Source organism: Ahaetulla prasina, chromosome 12 (assembly GCF_028640845.1).
Source record: "Ahaetulla prasina isolate Xishuangbanna chromosome 12, ASM2864084v1, whole genome shotgun sequence".
Lineage (NCBI taxonomy): Eukaryota > Metazoa > Chordata > Lepidosauria > Squamata > Colubridae > Ahaetulla > Ahaetulla prasina.
Genome location: NC_080550.1, coordinates 26,541,790 through 26,557,650, shown reverse-complemented (window position 1 = coordinate 26,557,650; position 15,861 = coordinate 26,541,790). Strand labels below are relative to the sequence as shown.

At 50.9% G+C, this 15,861-nt stretch overlaps 1 protein-coding gene across 1 annotated transcript; it reads left to right on the top strand.

Annotated features, from left to right (window-relative positions):
• The first annotated feature begins 2,845 nt into the window (after positions 1–2,845).
• SLC38A7 (solute carrier family 38 member 7) lies at positions 2,846–12,063 on the top strand. Its single transcript, XM_058155278.1, has 11 exons — positions 2,846–3,083; positions 3,524–3,861; positions 4,645–4,843; positions 5,168–5,312; positions 7,534–7,632; positions 8,069–8,126; positions 10,330–10,444; positions 10,561–10,708; positions 10,791–10,990; positions 11,491–11,545; positions 11,636–12,063. Exons 2-11 carry the CDS (start codon positions 3,619–3,621, stop codon positions 11,736–11,738), a joined length of 1,365 nt encoding a protein of 454 aa, XP_058011261.1. The 5' UTR covers positions 2,846–3,083; positions 3,524–3,618; the 3' UTR covers positions 11,739–12,063.
• The last annotated feature ends 3,798 nt before the right edge of the window (positions 12,064–15,861 follow it).

Genomic DNA, 15,861 nt, shown 5'->3' with positions numbered 1-15,861 from the left:
GGATTGGCCGATCCAGTAGCGTTGGCAGCGGGTGGTTCAGAGAACCAGTAGCAAAAATCCCTGGGCCCCCCGCCCATGCCCACCCAATCGCCCGCTTCTTTCTGACTGCTTCACTTTTCCTGTTCAAATGGTAAGAATAGGTTGTAAAAAATGGTTTTAAAAGGTAAAAAAGGCTCTGATGATCACAGCTGAGCTGCGTGATCGTCAGAGCCTTTTTTTTTACTTTTAAAAGCATTTTTTACTACCTATTTGGGCAAATAGGTAGTAAAAAAAGGGTCTGACGATTGTGCGCCTCAACTGTGATCGTTGGTCTTTTTTTTTACCTTTAAAAAGCCTTTTTTTACTACCTATTTTGCCCAAATAGGTAGTAAAAAAAACGCTTTTTAAAAAGTTTTTAAAAAGCTCCGACAGTTGCGCGCCACGGCTGATCCCCCTCCTCCGGGCATGCTGTTCAACTTACTCCCTTCCCATGGCTCCTTCGGATGTATGCTGCGCGTGTGCGCACACTGCATTTGGTCCCACCGGAAGTTGGCAAACAGGCCGTTTCTGGCATCTGGAGGACCTCCAGGGGGTTGGGGAAGGTAATTTTTGCTCTCCACAGACTCCTAGAGAAGCCCTGGAGGCTGGGGACAGCAAAAAATGGTCCCGCCGTTTTCAACCTCCGGGGGTGGGGGAGGCCGTTTTCGCCCTCCCCAGACTTCTAGAAAGGCTCTGGATCCAGGTGACGAAGAAAAACAGACCTACCAGGCCATCGCATGTCAGGAGCACGGGGAGTGGGGGGGGGGTCGTGTGCACATGTGCAGGGGCGGGGCGCATAGAATTATGGGTGTGGGCATGCGCGCTCGCCTCTTCCATCCCAACTCCCTCCTGACACGCAATGGCAAATAGGTTAGCCATCACTGCCCTAGAAGATAGGCTCAAGATCCAGATGGATCTTGACAGACTTGAACACTGGGCCCTGTCTAACAAAATGAAATTCAATGTAGAGAAAAGTAAAGTCATACACTTAGGCAAGAAAAACCAAAAGTTCACATATAGACTGGGAGGAACCAAGCTTAACAGCAATAACTGAGAGGAATCTTGGAGTTTTAGTGGACAACCAGCTAAATATGAGCCAACAATGTGCAGTGGCAACCAAAAAAGCCAATGCAATCCTTAACTGCGTTAACAGAAGGATATAATAAAGATCAAGTGAGGTACTAATACCACTCTATAAAGCCCTAGTAAGACCACACCTAGAGTACTGCATCCAGTTTTGGTCACCACACTATAAAAAAGATATTGAGGCTGTAGAAAGAGTGCAGAGAAGAGCAACCAGGATGATGAGGGGACTGGAGGCTAAAACATATGAAGAACGGTTGCAGGAACTGGGCCTGGCTTGTCTAGTGAAGAGAAGGACCAGGGGAGACAGGATAGCATCTTCCAATATTTGAGGGGCTGCCACAGAGAGGAGGGGTTCAAGCTATTTTTCAAAGCACCTGAAGGCCAGACAAGGAATAATGGATGGAAAGTGACCAAGGAGAGATTCAACCTAGAAATGAGGATAAATTTTCTGACAGTGAGAACAATCAACCAGCGGAACAGAAGGTGCCTTTGGAAGTTGTGGGAGCTGCATTACTGGAAGCTTTCAAGAAGAATAGAATAGAATAGAATAGAATAGAATAGAATAGAATAGAATAGAATAGAATAGAATAGAATAGAATAGAATAGAATTTTTTATTGGCCAAGTGTGATTGGACACACAAGGAATTTGTCTTGGTGCATATGCTCTCAGTGTACATAAAAGATACCTTCATCAAGGTACAACAGTTACAACACTTAATGACAAACATAGGCTACAAATTTAATACAATGATGGAAGAGACTGGACAGCCATTTTACAGAAATGGTGTAGGGTCTCCTGCTTGGGGGTGGGCTGGACTAGATGACCTACAAGGTCCCTTCCAACTCTGTTAATTTGTTAATAAATTGCCCCAATTTCCCAGGTCCACGCAACGTGCGGGGGGCCCATGACTGCCTCCCTCGGGATGGGCCTCCGTCTACGGGGTGGGGTGAGGGGCTGAAGCAGGCGGCGGGGTCTCCTTCCCAAACGGGGCTTCATCTTTCCAAAAACACCACACTACTAACCAGAGCATATAAAACATTTGCTAGACCAATTCTAGAATACAGCTCGCCTGTTTGGAACCCTCACCACATCTCTGACATCAATACAATTGAACGAGTCTAGAAATATTTTACAAGAAGAGTTCTCCACTCCTCTGAAAACAATAAAATACCTTATCCCACCAGACTCGAAATCCTAGGCTTAGAAAACTTGGAACTCCGTCGCCTCCGACAAGACCTAAGTTTAACTCACAGAATCATCTATTGTAATGTCCTTCCTGTCAAAGACTACTTCAGCTTTAATTGCAATAATACTAGAGCAACTAATAGATTTAAACTTAATGTCAACCGCCTTAATCTAGATTGCAGAAAATATGACTTCTGTAACAGAATCATCAGTGCTTGGAATACTTTACCTGACTCTGTGGTCTCTTCCCATAATCCTAAAAGCTTTAACCAAAAACTTTCTACTATTGACCTCACCCCATTCCTAAGAGGACCATAAGGGGCGTGCATAAGCGCACAAAACGTGCCTACCGTTCCTGTCCTATTGGTTTTTCTTTTCTTTTCTTCTTCCTATATATTGTTGTGACAAAATAAATAAATAAATAAAATAAAATCTCAGTCGGTCGGAGCTGAAGGGCAGGAAGGGGTCGCGGAGATCATCCAGGCCACCCCAAGGGGGCGGGCGGGCGGGGGGCGGCGAAAGAGGAGGGGGCGGGCTCCTTTTCCCGGCGTCCCGAGCGCACCGAAGCCCCCAGGCGGGGGGTCGCGGCCCAGAGCCGGCTGGGAGGGCGCCGCGTGGGCTGCGGGTGCGCGTGCTCGGGCGGCCGGGGACGCGCTTGGGCGGCCCCCGGGGCGGGTCCCGGACTTCGGCCCGTTCTGGGAGGTCCGGCCGCGTCGCCCGGGGGTCTTGAGCCGGATCCGCACTCGGGGCCCACCCGCGGGCGGGGCTTGCCCTCCCTGGGGGCTGCGGCGCGGTGAGAGGCGGGGCTGGCGGGCGCGGGGGGGTGGGGGAACGGGGGGGCCGGGGGAAGTCGGGGGCTGCGACCCGCCGATGCCCCCGCCGAGCCGCCGGTTGCGGGCCCGTCCCGAGAGCTGCGCAGGCAGACCGGCCTCTTTCCGGCCTCCCGGGCGATGCCTTGCTCGGGACCGGGGCGGGTGGGGGTCTCCCGTCCGGCTGTAGGGCTTGGCTGGGCCTGCAGCGCCCGGGAAGGGCATCCCGGGGCGGTGGGCTCCTCCCGCCCTCCCCAAGCCCCTCTGGTGCCCTCTGCTTGCCGGCTTCCCCGCCTGCGGTTGATGCCTGAGAGCTGATCCCCCCACTTGTGGTGGGGGGGGGTTGTGGGGGGGTCTGGGGGTCTGAGAAGCTGAGAGGGCCGAGGATGGGGGGTGGCTGATGGTGCCCGGCTTTTCTCCCCAGAAGTGCTGCTGCCCTGCAGGACACCCGCCTCGTCCGTCCCAAGGGATGTGCGACTTCGCTCCGGGGATCCAGCCGGACTTTGCCGCCAGGAGAAGATGACTCAGAGCCACGTGGGCATCAACAGGGACTATGGCGACTGGGAGTGGAGCGCCGACGCAGGCGAGCGGGCCAGGCTGCTGCAGAGCCCCAGCGCCGAGGAGCCCCAGCCTGCCGCCACCACCTCCATGCTGGGCGCCATCTTCATCGTCGTGAATGCCGCACTTGGTGCAGGCTTGCTCAACTTCCCAGCGGCCTTCCAGATGGCCGGCGGAGTGGCGGCTGGAATCGCCATGCAGATGGTGAAGGGTCCTTCTTGCTTCCGAACAAGCATTATGGGCTGGGTTGGGCTCTTTGGAGGGGCTTCTCTTCCTTGGGGCCGACGGGTGCACCTCAAAAGAGACTTGCCCTTGGGGAGGGGGCTCCTGTTGCACCATCCCTGTCTTTGCCAGGCAGACCCAGCAGGCTCCCCGGTGGCCCCAACAACCGTTGGCCACTCGGGCTGCCCTCCAGAGGCCAAACCTGGGGAGCAGAGCAAACCTGGGACCCGCAAAGAGCCTTCTGCTGCCTTCCCTTGCTGGGCCTGGGTGTTCCTGAGGAGCAAGAGAAGGATGGCTCTGTAAGCCGGGCACAAGCACCAGAAGGGCAAGTGCCTCCATTAATGCTCTTTGAGGTCACAAAGGGCCTGGCCTGAGAGCCTCTAGGCAGCACCCACTCATAGGCCAGAGAGCTCGTCCTGTGGTGTGTGGGTTGCCTGCCCCCCCCCCCCCTTTGCTGCAATAGCAATAATACTTATATACCACTTCCTGGTGCTTTCCATCCCTCTCTAAGCGGATTACAGAGTCAGCAACTTTCCCCCAACAATCTGGCTTCTCATTTTACCCACCTCGGAAGGATGGAAGGCTGAGTCAGCCTTGAGCCTGATGAGATTCAAACTGCCAGCAGTCAGCAAGAAGTAGCCTGAAGTACTTCATTTTAACCACTGTGCCACTATGACTCTGTGTGTGTGCGCGCCTTGCAAGGGCTGTTCTGCCTGGGTGCCCCTCCCTCCCAGCTAATGCTGCCCTTCTTTGCCTCCCTTGCAGGGGCTGCTGCTCTTCATTATTGGTGGACTGGTCATCCTGGCCTACTGCTCCCAGGCCAGTAACGAACGCACCTACCAGGAAGTGGTGTGGGCTGTTTGTGGCCGAGTCCTGGGCGTGCTATGTGAGGTGGCCATCGTGGTCTATACCTTTGGCACCTGCATTGCCTTCCTCATTATCATCGGGGATCAGCAGGACAAGAGTGAGTGTGGCAGTGGGTGCCGTGGGGTGTATTCCCTAGACTTCTCCCAGGTCCCATCTTGGGTGACGTCTTTTTTTGGCGCAGCCCACTTTGAGCTCCAGACGTAATCAAGCAGGCCGACCCCCATTTTTCACCCAACCCCTCAGCACCTCTCGTCTTCCACAATTCAGATTTGTCCACGGTTTCTCTAAGGGAGCATTGCCATCCTGCAGTCCCCTGGTGTTGGCACAAACACTTGTCTCGTCAGACTCGTTCTGCTAATAAGGACTTATTTGATGGATTGGGCCCTTGGCTGCCAACTCTCTCTTTCTGTGTTTCCGGAAGTAATTCCAGTGCTGATAAAGAGCTGCGCTGGAGAAGGGAGGAGCTGCTGGTTCACGGATCGCAAATGCACAATCAGCCTCACCGCCATTCTCTTCATCCTTCCACTGTCCATCCCCAAAGAAATTGGCTTCCAGAAATATGCCAGGTACCTGCCAGTTGGGGAGAGCGAGGGGGGCTGCTGCTGGTATCCATATCCCCACCAAAAGGGGCTTTTTTTCCTGCCCCTTCGCAGCTGTGTCAGTCCAAGAATTCTGGTTTTCCATCTGCCTGCTGCTGCTGTGCTTGCCTTTGGCTTGGAGGTTGCCTGTCTTCACCCCTTTCTCTCCATCCCCACCCACAAACTTGCTTTCAGTTCTGTTTTATAGGACAACACCAAATTGGGGGAGGCTGTTTTAACCAAGCAGCAGCAAAAGTCTGGATCCCAGGAAGGAAAATCCTATGTGTTCCCCCTCAATGCTTTCCACAGGCTTCTTGTTCTCCATCCCTTCCGCCAACTGGGTTTTTAGAGCACCTTTCCCTGTGCTATCGTAAAATCATGTTTAACGTATAAGTTAAGCCAATTTGGTCTAGTGGTTAAGGCACTGGGCTAGAAAGGGGGAGACTGGGTTCTAGTCCTGCCATAGTCGTGAAAACTAGCCGGGTTTTCTCTTAGTCCAACCCACCTCACAGGAGTTGTTGGACAAAGAGGAGGAGGAAGATGTGTTGGATATGTCCATCAACTTGAGTTAATTATAAAAGTAATAAAGATGGGATAAAGGTAAAGGTTCCCCTGGCACATACTGTATGTGCTAGTCGTTCCCGACTCTAGGGGGCGCTGCTCATCTCCGTTTCAAAGCCGAAGAGCCAGCGCTGTCCAAAGACGTCTCCGTGGTCATGTGGCCGGCGTGACTCAACGCCAAAGGCGCACGGAACGCTGTTACCTTCCCACCAAAGGTGGTCCCTATTTTTTCTACTTGCATTTTTACGTGCTTTCGAAACTGCTAGGTTGGCAGAAGCTGGGACAAGTAACGGGAGCTCACCCCGTTACACGGCAGCACTAGGGATTCGAACCGCTGAGCTGCCGACCTTTCGATCGACAAGCTCAATGTCCTAGCCCCTGAGCCACCGCGTCCCTAAAAAAAAAAAAAAAAGATGGGATACAAGTAAGTGAATGAACTTAAAGATGAGAGAAGTTGCATAAAGAAGTGGTATTATTTTAAAGATGTTTTATTAAATTTAATAAATAATACCAGGCAAGTGTATTAACATAAATCCAAGACACATAAAAAAGAAAGAAAGAAAAAATAGATATGCAGAAGAGACCTACTGCAGTGGGCCTAGGCAGGTACTGTCATAAACATTTGCCATCCGTCTCAATTATAGCAGAGTATAATCTGTTGCCACTGAAATAAAACTATAAGATCTGTCCAAATTTGATAAAAGTGATTCCTGTCTCTGATGTCTCATTAATTTTAACTTTGTGATTTTTTTTTTGTAATGTAGCAGTTAAAGAACCTAGTTCAGTGTTGGCAAACCTTTTCGGCACTGAGCGTGCACACACGCTTGCGGGAGAGCACCGGAAACCAGAAGAGCAGTTCCCCAGCCTGCATGTGCGCGCCAGGAGGCTAACCTTCCGGTTTCCGGCATGCGTGCTGGTCACCTGGTCTTCCGGTTTCTGGCACGCATGCATGCATAGACCAGCTGGCCGGCATCCATGTGTGCGCCAGAACCCGGAAGAGCAACAGGTGATGGCTGGCATGCCTGCAGAGATGGCTCTGTGTGCCACTTCCGGCACGCGGGCCATACGTTCATCATGACAGACCTAGTTAATTCACAACTCTCTTAAGTTAGTTTGAGTTTTCCAATGTTGGGCAATTATTTTAGCTGATGAATAAAGAATGCTCTCTGTATGTTTTAGCTTATGGTTTAGTCCTGTCAATAGATTCAGTAAAGCTGGCTTTGGGGAGCATGCAGTTCTTGGATTAATAGAAGCGCTTCTCTCCCCAAAGATTTTACACGCAAAGAATATAATTTTTATTGCGTGACCGTCACAAAGGAAAGAACTGACCTTTTTGCTTTGACAACCTCTCGAACATTTAGAAGAATAATTTTGATATATTTATGCCAATCAAACAGGAATCGGGTGCCAACAAAGTATAATCTTCTTGGGCTGAAGCTGAAGTCAATCAACCCAGTTTTCATAACCTTTACCAAGTGATCTCCTGCGTGGATCCATATCCCAAGCTTTCTTTAATTCATTATTTCAATCGATAGAATATCCTGTTTCTGATCATAGTATACATTTTTGAAAATGTTGGTGTTGAAATAAAGTATATATGAAATGTATCTTGTTGATCTCCACATCCCTAAATTTTGCTCTCTTTCAGCTGCTTGAGTGTGATCGGGACCTGGTACGTCACAATTGTCGTCATTATAAAGTATTTTTGGCCTGATCAAGGGATCTCCCCAGAGGGAATCACAGCCAGGTACGTGAACGCTGGCTGTGCCCAGGGAGGCAGAGACTGCTGAGGGCTGGCGTAAAAATAAAGGCATGACCTCCCCACTCCCCCGTTTTCTGCCATCTCAGTCTTTGTATTGCACAACAAAAGCAGAAGAAAAACCTGGCTGTCTTTTACATGACAGTGTCAGTTATTATGCATTGTTGGGGTTGGCCTGATAACCCCCTCCCCCACTCGTGTTAGCAGCAGTAACTGGCTCTCTTCTTCCTTGCAGCTGCAGCTGCTCTTCTGCCTTGGAAAGGGGGCCTCCTTTGGCCCCGGAGTTTCATCCCCGTATAAGAGCAGAGGAGAACCACAGTTGGGGGGGGGGGCTTGGCTGGGCCATCTTCTGCACTCCCTTCTGATGCGCTTGTGGGGGGAAGGATCCAGCCGTAGCTAATGCAGCTCCTCTTCCTCCCCGCAGCCCTTCTTCCTGGGTGTCTGTCTTCAACGCCATGCCCACCATATGCTTTGGTTTCCAGGTAATGTTCAAGCAGCTCTGCTGTCTGCCCTCTGCTTTGCCAAGAGAGACTTTGCTGAGGGAGCCGTTGGTGCCTCCACGGGGCAGAAACCTTTTCCCTCCTTGAGAGCTCTAGATGGGGTAGCTTCGGCCCTTCCAGTTACTGAGCTGCCCTCTCCTCCCACCCCCCCAGCTTTTGCCGGTGGGTTGAAGGAATCTCTCCCTTCAGAAGATCCTTGGTGGGGGCGGGGTGTCTGCTACTCAGGGTCTTGAGGCACCTGTTAGCTCCTCTGTGTCTTTCCTGGGTATCAAACAAAGGCTGTCGGAAATGGGTTCCGGATTGGTTGGGCGCACAGATAACTGGAGTGGCTTTTCAGTCATCCTCCAAATTGGACTGGATTTTTTGTGTTCCCAAGATTGCAAATTAGTGGTGTGACGCGCTGAGTATAGCAGCTGAACGAGTGTCTTTTGCAGCTACACCACCACTTTTAAAGCTTTTTGGATCGGTGGTTTTCCGAAGGGCCAGAAGTGAGTGATGGGAGGCGTCAAAGGGCCGTTTTGTGTCAGAGACATTTCCCAGCTGAGCACGGAGAGGAAATGGCCATTCTCACGGAGAGGTTTCTGCCTGTGAGGGATGCCTTATGGCTTCTGGAGGAAGAGGGGTTCTTCTTGGGCTGTGGCTCCCACCTGAGCTGACCACTTCCTGAGCAGTGATTTAGGACGGAGAAAAAGTGATGTGGTTCCGTCTGAAACCAATGAGCAATTGGAGGTCCTGAGTGGGCGCAGGGTGGCCTGAAGGAAGGAAGGAAGGATTCAGGGTGGCAGCCTGGGAAAAAAGGCAGAGGCCACCTGTGGCAGAGAAGAGCTTCTCTCCTGACAAAAAAGGACTTGTAAAGTGGCCATGTGCTCCATCCAATGGCAGGATCTCAGATTCCTGGCTATACTCAGCACCGTCTGCCCATCCTCAGGGTGAGCACTGAGAGGATGGACTTTGGATGGGGAGGGGGTGTTTAAGTCTCCCCCACAAGCCTCTCTCTCCCCCCCCCCCACCCGACCGTGGGTTGGCTTACATCTCGAACAACAGTCTCCCATTGTACAGCTGTCCTGGGGAGGCAGTCCAGGTACCTCTCCCTACAGTGTCCAGCCCTGTGAAGGGGGTCATAGACATAGAAATCATGCGGCCAAATTAGCTGTGCCAGTCTCGGAGCAATTCAGATGATCGCCGCCTTGCTGGGCATTGTGGAGCAAGTAAAATGGTGCTGGGGCAGGTTCCTGCCTGGGAGGCAATGCAAGACGGATCAGGCTCTTGGAGGGGAGGGTGGCCTTCTAGGGTCGTCCTTCTTCCAGGGTCGTCCTTCTTCCAGGTTGCTTCTGCACCTGGAAGGGGAGGGAAAGCAGCTGCTTCCTAGCAAGATCTTGGCAAAGATGCGCCCAGAGACAACACATGCCAAGTGGGCCTTGATCCAAACTCTGAGTTCTGCAGCTGGGGGGCAACCCCCTGCCATGTCAGACTCGATCATGGCACTCCTCTGGGCAGACCTCCCCCCAGCCCAGCCCGTGTCAGGGAGCAGCAGAGCCTTCCCTTGAGAAGCCCCCTCTGGCTTTGGTGCCTGCATTCCCCTGGGAAGCTCAAAGTGGTGGAGGGGGGGCAGGTTCTGGGGACAACAGGATTCTCGGGGGAGACGGCCTGTTACGCTTCCCAAGGGTGTCTGCCTGAGCTTGCCTAGAAGTCACGGAGGAGCTCCTCGGTCAGTTTTGGGCTTCTAGGGTTTCACTTGTGAGATTTGGAGGGAGAACCGCCCAAGGGACGGCAGTGGGTTTCCCAGTCAGAAAGTTCTCCAGCGACTGTGGAAAAGGCTGCAATGAAATTCGGAGGTTTCAAGGAGATTCATGTTTGACACTGGCGAGGAATAGCTGCTAGGCTAAGTTGAAAAGGGCGATGGCAGTTGACATTATTCTCAGCTACTGGAATGAAATGTAGGTAGTAACTACCCCATCTTGGATTCCTAGTTGTGAATTTAGGTGTTTCCAAAGCAGAACTGAAATGAATGTCCGTCTGCAGTGGACATCTTCAGTTCCCATACTGCCTGTTCCCTAAATGGATGAAGGACTTGGGGACCTGGTGCAGCAGATGCCGGAGTTCTGGCTGGGGATGGGGGCGTGGTCCCTGTTGCCCCCCCCCCCCATCCAGGACGGCCACCGAGCCTTTCCCTCCCCTTTTGTAGTGCCATGTCAGCAGTGTGCCCATCTTCAACAGCATGAAGTGCCCGCAGGTAAGGTCCTGGGGAGTCGTTGTGACAGCAGCCATGGTCATCGCCCTCTTTGTCTACATGGGCACAGGTAGGGAGCGGATCCTCAAACCCAGCTGCTCGCTCTGTCCAGTTGCTTCTGCTTTGGCCGAGGCCCTGGCAGAAGCCCTGCCTGGTGTTGCCACAGCCTTCCTCTGTCTCTGCTAGGGGTCTGTGGCTTCCTGACCTTCGGTGAGAGTGTGCAGCAGGACGTGCTGCTCTCCTACCCCTCGGATGACATCCCAGTCGCCTTCGCGCGGGCCTTCATCATTCTCTCTGTCTTGACTTCTTACCCAATCTTACACTTCTGTGGCAGGTGAGCAGGCTGGCCGGCCGGCTGGCTGGCTGGAGGATGTGGGAAGGGGCGCCTGCTGACCCTTCCGAGATCTTCCTCCTAGAACTGTCCTGGAAGGTCTCTGGTTGCGCTACAAAGGGGAAAGCATGGACGAAGACGTGACTCGGGAGAGACACCGACGGCTATTGCAGACCTTCTCCTGGTTCCTTCTCACCCTCCTCCTGGCCTTGTTCATTCCGGACATCGGCAGAGTCATCTCGGTCATCGGGGGGCTGGCCGCCTGCTTCATCTTTGTCTTCCCAGGTAGGGAAAAGGCTTCCTGGCTGACAGGAGGAAGGCCGGCCATCTTGGGGTTCTGCACGGCAGGGCGGCAACCTTCTCCATGCCAGCAGGGCTTGGATGGCCTGCTGGTCCAGGCTGCAGCCCCTTCAACTCAACTCTGGCTTTGGGGACAGACTTGGCGAGAAAGGCAGCCACGGCTGCCCCTGAAGAGGCACCTCAGGTTCCCTGGAGCAGAAGACGAGGCCAGGGAGGGGGAGGAAGAGCCTGGCAGAGGACAGGCAGGGGGTTTTCTCCCTCTCTGGGGACGGGATGGGATTCCCCATCTGGCCCTCGGATGGCTGCATGGCAGCCGGCCGGTCCTCTCCAGGGCTGACTTGGCTAAGAGACTCCCCCTGTGTAGCTGGAGGTCATGGAGCACAAGTGGAAAAGGGCTTCCTCTCAACTCGTTCCCATCTCTGTGGCCACTGGGAGACCGTTGATAGGCTCCCAAATTCTGCTGCTCTGTTTTTTTCCCTTGCCAGGCCTCTGTCTCATCCACACCAAGCTTTCCGAAGTTCAGGGGGCTGGAGGAGTGAGGTAAGAGAGGTGCTTGGCTTGGCCCATCATCCCCTCCCTGCTCTTCTCCTCCTCCCTGGCCTGACTTGTGTTTTTGTCTCCTCACCTCAGCTGGTGGATGGTGGTCGGCTATGGGATATTCATGGTTGTCCTTGGCACTTTCATCTTTGGACAGACAACGGCTAATGCCATCTCCATGGATCTCAGGAAGTGATCCACCTACTCTACTTCATTGGATCTAGACAGTCCCCCCCGTGGACTTTTAAGTAGCCAAATTGGAACCCCCGTTTGGGGGATACCTCGGCATTGACAAAACGCGAGCCTCCTTTTGTTTTTCTGATCAGCTCGCTTCTCTGGTTTCCAGTTGCCATTGGAAGGAGGGCTGTTGGCTTTCACCTATTGCCCTCCCCTCCCCCCAAAAGAAGTCAAGAGTTTCCCTGGACTTCAGCAGCTGAGGAGGACGTCTCTTCATTCAGCCCAGGTGCTCAGCTTTTCTGTTTGGACCAAGGATGGAATAAAGTGAATGTATTTGATTGTAATTGTTGTGACATCAAATATGGGAAGGAAGGGTTGATTGCAAGTCAGCAGGTGAAAAGCGCACGGAGCAATTTTGGTGGGGAAAAGGATCTTTCTTCACATTAAGTTGCTTGCAAAACAAAGGAAAAAAACAAAAAACAAAAGAGAGGGAGAGAAAACCTTTACTAGAAATGCATACTTTTCCTTTTCAGAGATTTGGAATTTATTTGGATTCCCATATTTTTTTTTTCCCTATCAAGAACGTGGCAGCTTTGGGCAAAATATTGTGTGTGGCTTGGGGGTGGGGGAAGGGCAGGGTACTCTGCTCTCCCCATTTGCTTCTGCGGTTGAAGCCTCTGAGCAGGAGCCAAAGCCATTTGCTCAGCGGCATCAGTTGGTGACAGATCCCACAGGCCTGGCCTTCGCGAGAAATAGTTTGTTCTGTCAGGAGAAAAAGGGGAATTTGCGGTATCGTGGCTGATACAACCCGGCCCTGACTTTATTGAACCCCCTTTTCTGGCCTGCCTGTTGATAAGCCGGGGCTTTGCCCAAATTACGTTTCTGGGATTTCGCAACTTGAGTGGCCGTGGTACAACTTTATGGGAAGTGGAAACAAGGAGCCTTTTTTTTTTGTTTACATTTATATCCCGCCCTTCTCCGAAGACTCAGGGCGGCTTACAGTGTGTAAGGCAATAGTCTCATTCTATTTGTATATTTATATACAAAGTCAACTAATTGCCCCCCCAACAATCTGGGTCCTCATTTTACCTACCTTATAAAGGATGGAAGGCTTGAACCTGCAGTAATTGCAGGCTTCTAATAACAGGCTTCTTAACAGCCTGAGCTATCACGCCCCCCCCCCTTTCCCAAGTCCAGCACCTTGTGCTGCCCTGCTCACTCCCATGCATAACTGGTTTAGTGAGTTTATTAATATTCCCCAGCAATTTTTTTTAATTTGAATTTATATCCCGCCCTTCTCCGAAGACTCAGGGCGGCTTACAGTGTGTAAGGCAATAGTCTCATCCTATTTGTATATTTATATACAAAGTCAACTTATTGCCCCCCCCCAACAATCTGGGTCCTCATTTTACCTACCTTATAAAGGATGGAAGGCTGAGTCAACCTTGGGCCTGGTGGGACTCGAACCTGCAGTAATTGTAATTTCAGGCAGCTGTGTTAATAACAGACTGCGTTAGCCTGTTGAGCCACAAGAGGCCCTTCACCAAAACCCGGAACTGTCCCAATGAAGTCCAGCCACGAGTAGACCGAGGTTAGTCCACAGAGCAATGGCCAAGGAGTCCACAAAGCACTTGAAAGTTTCTCAAACAAAATAACTCCACCAGGCCGACTTAAATCCACACATGAGAGAGCGCTCACGAGGCAAGAAAAGTCCAGAGTTTCCAGGGCACAGGTCAACTCCAAACATGGAGTCAGTCCAGAGTGAGGCAGGAATCCTGACCAGAAAACACAGCTAGGAAACAAGGACATTCCCAGCAATGCCTCCATCTGTCTGATGAGATAAATAGCCTCTTCTGGTGCAGCCCATCAAGAGGAGAGGAGAGGCTTTTTCCTCTTCAGTAACGGAGTCCTTGACTTGTCACCACAATTGAGGCCAAAATTTCTGTTGTTAAGTGAGACATTTGTTAAGTGAATTTTGCTCCATTTTACGACCTTGCCTTTGCATGGTCACTAAAGGAACTGTTGTAAGTCTCTGCCCTACATGTTCTTGTACAGAAGGCAGTTCCTCCTCCTCTTCGCTGGCCATCTGCAGCTGCAAGTTTTTCCCAGCTGGTGTCTCAGCCAAATCCCAGATGGCCATTCAGGGCCATCAATCAACTCAGTTCCTGACATGCCAAAATCGGCTCATCCTCCCGCAAGCTGACATCTAAAGAGCTATCTGGGGAATCGCCCAAGGGAGTCATCACACCTGGAGAAATTTGGACCCCTCTGAAATGCAAGGATGATCCCAACCCAATGCAGGAAAATAACCTGGTTATCGGTATAACAGGCACCGGGAGGCCTGTCAGGATCGAGCCAACGAGTCCTTCTTTCCAACATGCTGGCCATCATACAGATCATTATTTTTTTAGTAAAAAAGTTTTATTTTTACAATCATGTCAAACAATTCATTCAATGTACAGTTATATACATTTAGTCGGGCCTGCCCAGTCACCACCCCCCTTTTTAACACTCTTCCCTCTTCTACCTTCTTCTACTTTCCAGACCTTCCTCTCCTTCTCTTATCTACATCCTCTCCTCCCTCCACCCTCCACCTTCCTTCTCCCTCTTCTACTCCTCTTCCTTCCTCTTCTCCTCTTTCCTACCTCCTACTCTCTCTTTTCTCCCTCTCCACCGTTCTAAAATGGTAACTGGGCAGACCCGACCCTACATTAATTATATTTATACATCTTCAATTAACCCTGTACATTAACCATCACTCCATCTCTAGCCTCAACCCCCAATTCCCTCCCCATACCCCCCACCCCCACCCCGACTTCCAGAACAAAATGCAGGGTATCAAAACTAACAATCATAATCTAAAATAATTCCTAAATTATAATCTCTAGTCTCTCCACACTTAATCACACTCTCAATTCCCCTCTCCTTCAGAAATATATCTAATACAAAATATTTCCTAAATTTACTCATATGCTATTCGATATTTTTTTATCTGATACTTATTCTGAATATAGTCAATCCACATTTTCCATTCTAAAATATATTTTTCTTGTGTATAGTCTTTCAAGTAAGCAGAGATTTTTGCCATTTCTGCCAGATTTGATACTTTAAGTGTCCATTCTTCAATTGTAGGTAATTCTTCTTTCTTCCAATATTGAGCAATCAAAAGTCTTGTGGCTGTTATTCATACAGAACATTATTGAAGGGATTTCCCCCCCCCCCCAGAAAAGAAACAGATCAGGACAGGATGTGGCCTGCACAATTTGCTCAGCTATTTTCCCCCCAAAATGGACCACTGGGAACCAGACCACGTTTGTGAAATGTTCAAGTGCAGTTTACAATCCAAGCCTGAGCTTGGAAGGGATCCGGTCCAAGCCCGGCTCACAGCCTCTGCCGCCCTCTGTTCAAACACCACCAGTGAAAGGGCTGCCATGGAAGCTGCTGCTGGAGAAAGATTTGCCCCAATATGCAGCTGAGGTTCTCCACTGCTCTGGATGACTTTGGTTCAGGTATGTGAAAGTGGGGATCCCATACAAAAGCCACAGTTGCTTTTCCAGGCTGAGTGTCAGCTCAGGCAGCCCCGGGCATGGTCGGAAACCTCTCTTCACGGAACCATCAGGCTCCACTCATAGATACCACCACCCCTGCAATTTGCCTATCGAGCAAATAGATCGGTGGATGATGCTGTTAATAAGGCTCTGCACTACATCCTCCAACATCTTGAATCTCCAATGAGCTATGCAAGGGTCCTTTTTGTAGACTTCAGCTCGGCATTCAATGCAATCATTCCAGATATTATTCTAGTAGCTAAACTAAGTCAGTTATCTATGCCTGACTACACTTGTAAGTGGCTCATAAAGTTTGTAACATACAGGAAACAGCAGGTGAAGCTAGGCAGATTCACATCAGATACCTGTATAATTAGCACAGCCCTTCCCCAGGGCTGTGTGCTCTCTCCACTTCTCTAGACCAATGACTGCATCTCAAAGGATCCCTCTGTTAAAGTACTGAAGTTTACAGATGATACAACAGTGATTGGTCTCATTTGAGACGAGACAATGGTGAATTTGCAAACAGGAGGTTGCACAACTAGCCTTGTGGTGCGGCTGGAACAGTTTTGAACTGAACACACTTAAAACTGT